The following is a 3,121-nucleotide window of genomic DNA, read 5'->3' as shown; positions in this document are numbered from 1 at the left end:
GAAGTAATATTATTTTTCATAGGCATTTTATAAAACAACTTGTGTTAATAAAAATATTTACGTAAGTTAATCGCAAGAAGTACAATGATATGTGCAATGTATAATCAATGTTAAAAAAAAAAATTTAAGAGTTTTTTAACATAATTACACTGAATATTAAATAACAAATTGAAAAAGTAAAAAAATATTAGAGGTGGAATTTTTCACGGACAATGAAGTACACATGGACTGTTAGTGTAATATAAATGTATTCAACCAATTAATTGATGCAATATATGAAGTTAAAAATATTTAAGAATATTCTTGAAAGCTATAAAAATAGGTTATTAAAAGTGTTAGTTAATATTTGAAGCTCTGATTAAAAATGTTTATCAGTTAAGTTATAAATGCATAACTTGATATATCCTTGCATACATGGAAGTCGATTTCGATTTAGCATATTTAAAATTTTGTGTAAATTTGTTATAAATAACTCGCATACTATTTAATACATTTTAAGATTTATACTTGTACTAATTGTTATATACCGTTAATATAAATACAAATATAGTTTTTTATTGTTATAATTAACAAAGGGGTTTTTCGTGTTTTTTTTTTAAATCTATTGAATTGATAACCAAATGAAATCAACAAAACGATTCATCATTTCTCGGTATTATTTAAGCAGCTTGATTACGTTGTATTATAATTCATTGCACATCTGTTCGTGGATTATTTAGTATTTGAGTACGCAACAAAACATATTTAAAATCACTAAAATAAAAGTCAAACACAATAAAATTGTCAATTGTTATTTTATTCATGTGCAATTAGAAAGAATACAAAAAAAAAATAAAATAATTGTTAATAATTGTACGTAGGAAAACAGACGAATAATGTTAAGTGAGTTTAAAAAAAAAAGTGCCGTTCATCATGACGTTAATTTTTATACAAATAAATTCGACAGGAAGAGAATGTAAATTTAACATTGAGTATACTATATGAATCCTTTGCTAGGGAGGAAAGCACGTGAACGGCGTTGGTTTATTTTTTTTTCAAATTTACGGCGAAAATAACCGGTAACGCTTTTGCGTGACCGGATCGAAACGGTTGGAAATTGAAACGCGAAAATCGGTCCTATAATATGCTGTAAATCGGTTGCATTGGCGCGAACAGCTCATAGCGCCGAGACAGCGGACATCCGTGTTTAATGGCGTACTTCATGCAGTCGAAGTTCTCGTACGCCATGGCCCGCGCACTGGTGTCCTCCTGCCACGGGCACCCGTGCTCGTGCGCGTACCTCATAATGTCCAAGTTGCCCGACATGGCCACCGTGCCCATCAGCAGCGACGTCCACGGACAACCGTTCTCGTGGAGAAACGCGACCGTTTCCAGGCGGTCGTTTATCACCGCGTCGTACATCAGCTCCGGGTTCCAGTGGTGCCGGCCGGTGCTCATCAGGAACTGCACGCACGCCGACCGCTTGTTGGTCACCGCCAAGCGGAACGTGTCCGGGTCCGTCGGGCACCCGTGGCCGTACGCAAACGCTAAGCATTCCACGTTGCCGAGGCGCGCGGCCACGTGGCACGTGTGCACGTTCCATGAGCAGCCCATCTCGTGGGCCGCGCGCAAGCATTCCAGGTGGCCGTGCTTGGCCGCCAAGAAGCACGTCTTCGTGTTCCGCGGGTTCGTCGACGGCCGCGTGCGCGTGAACAGTATCAGGCGGTAGCAGCACTTGCGCAGGCGCACCCTTGCCGCGCGCGAAACCGTCCTGTTGTACGATTTCCTAACCGTCTTGGAGCAGGCGGCGAACGCGAGCGTGACCAACGAGAACATTGCGCACCGTCGTGTGATGGCCGTTGCGATGTGTGTTGCACGTGCTGAGACTGATCTGCGGGCAAAAAAACCGATATCGTCAATCGATCCGCGCAATCCACCCGTAAACATCGGTAAAATTAGAATTCGTACAATACACGATTTGACTTCCCTATTATTTTTTCAAATTTTTGGTAAATATTTTATAAGTATACGATGTACACACGCAATGCTTTATTTTAATGAAATGGGCGGAAGCAACCAAAGATTCGGTTGGTATCTAAATTATTCCCGTGTTGAATATATTTGACCATATCCGTTCGACGCGACTCCGTTTAACGACGGCGTAAATAATGTCGTTTATTATTATGAATTATACCTTTTCATTTTATTTGACGGAATTCTCAACTGATGAAAATAATGAAAATATTACGTGAAATTATAAATTATTAAATTTAATTACGGATGAAAAATGTATTTTTAAGAATAATATTTGAAAAAATAAACTCAAGAATGTGAATAAATTCAGTACGTATCGAAAAGAAAAATAAAAAAAAAAAAAATTAGAAATTTATAATCAAAAACTATATTCAGAATATACCTTAATGACTGAAATATTTCCCGTTCCTCGTTCAAAACCTAGCTACAGAAAAACTATCTCGTTCTTAAAAAATTCTTAAAAAAATTCTTGGAAAAAAATTGACTAAAAACGTAAGACGACGCTAGTGGTTCAAATATTTATACGTTAAAATATTATTTCAACAGATAAATTGTATACGATAACGTTGACAAACATTTTTATAATAGGGATCCGTGAGGATACAATGGAGGACACAATAAACTGTACCACATGTGTTCACACATGCACACGCACGCCCATACACACACGCGCGCGCTGCTTCACACGCATACACGCACGCACGCGCGTGTACACACCGATAACACGGGCTCGCGAGCAATGACACAATTAATGTAAAAACACGTGAGAGGCTTCATAACAACAGCAGTAACAACTGATGTCCACTAACATCGTTAAATTACCGTGTGTAAACGCAGGGAGGACGAATGAGAACAGAATAAAAGACAGACGGGTGGGAGAATGTCAGATTGTCGAGAAATAAAGAATTCGAACGATTCGTGCACATGTTTATAGGCAAACCGGGAAATAAATCGATGCACTTACTTGAGATTCGCGTCCGGAACTCAGAATTCTGAACTTTGGTTATAGCCGTACAATAATGTGGTACGATGGACGTGACAACGAAAGGTGCGCAGCCGCGGTTGCCGAGAGAATAAAAACCGGAAGCAATGTAAACGTGTGCAACAA

At 38.5% G+C, this 3,121-nt stretch overlaps 1 protein-coding gene across 2 annotated transcripts; it reads right to left on the bottom strand.

Moving 5' to 3' along the window:
• Nucleotides 1-865: 865 nt before the first annotated feature.
• On the bottom strand, nucleotides 866-3,121 carry LOC112683426. 2 transcript variants are annotated; one of them, XM_025554471.1, is made up of 2 exons: nucleotides 2,978-3,121; nucleotides 866-1,870 (listed from the first exon to the last, which is right to left on the bottom strand). In XM_025554471.1, the coding sequence occupies exon 2, from the start codon at nucleotides 1,813-1,815 to the stop codon at nucleotides 1,117-1,119; it is 699 nt and encodes a 232-aa protein (XP_025410256.1). In that variant the 5' UTR covers nucleotides 1,816-1,870; nucleotides 2,978-3,121; the 3' UTR covers nucleotides 866-1,116. The 2 variants fall into 2 exon arrangements, with proteins under 2 accessions (XP_025410256.1, XP_025410257.1); XM_025554472.1 differs by lacking the exon at nucleotides 2,978-3,121 and adding an exon at nucleotides 2,396-2,478.

This window comes from Sipha flava, unplaced genomic scaffold (genome assembly GCF_003268045.1).
Source record: "Sipha flava isolate LNK unplaced genomic scaffold, YSA_version1 225_pilon_pilon, whole genome shotgun sequence".
Taxonomy (NCBI): Eukaryota; Metazoa; Arthropoda; class Insecta; order Hemiptera; family Aphididae; genus Sipha; species Sipha flava.
Note: the sequence above shows the minus strand (reverse complement) of the source record. Positions and strands in the feature narration are given on the sequence as shown.

Excerpts from the sequence above, each read along its gene's own strand:
- LOC112683426 (XM_025554471.1), bottom strand. The coding sequence starts at position 1,815 with ATGTTCTCGTTGGTCACGCTCGCGTTCGCCGCCTGCTCCAAGACGGTT.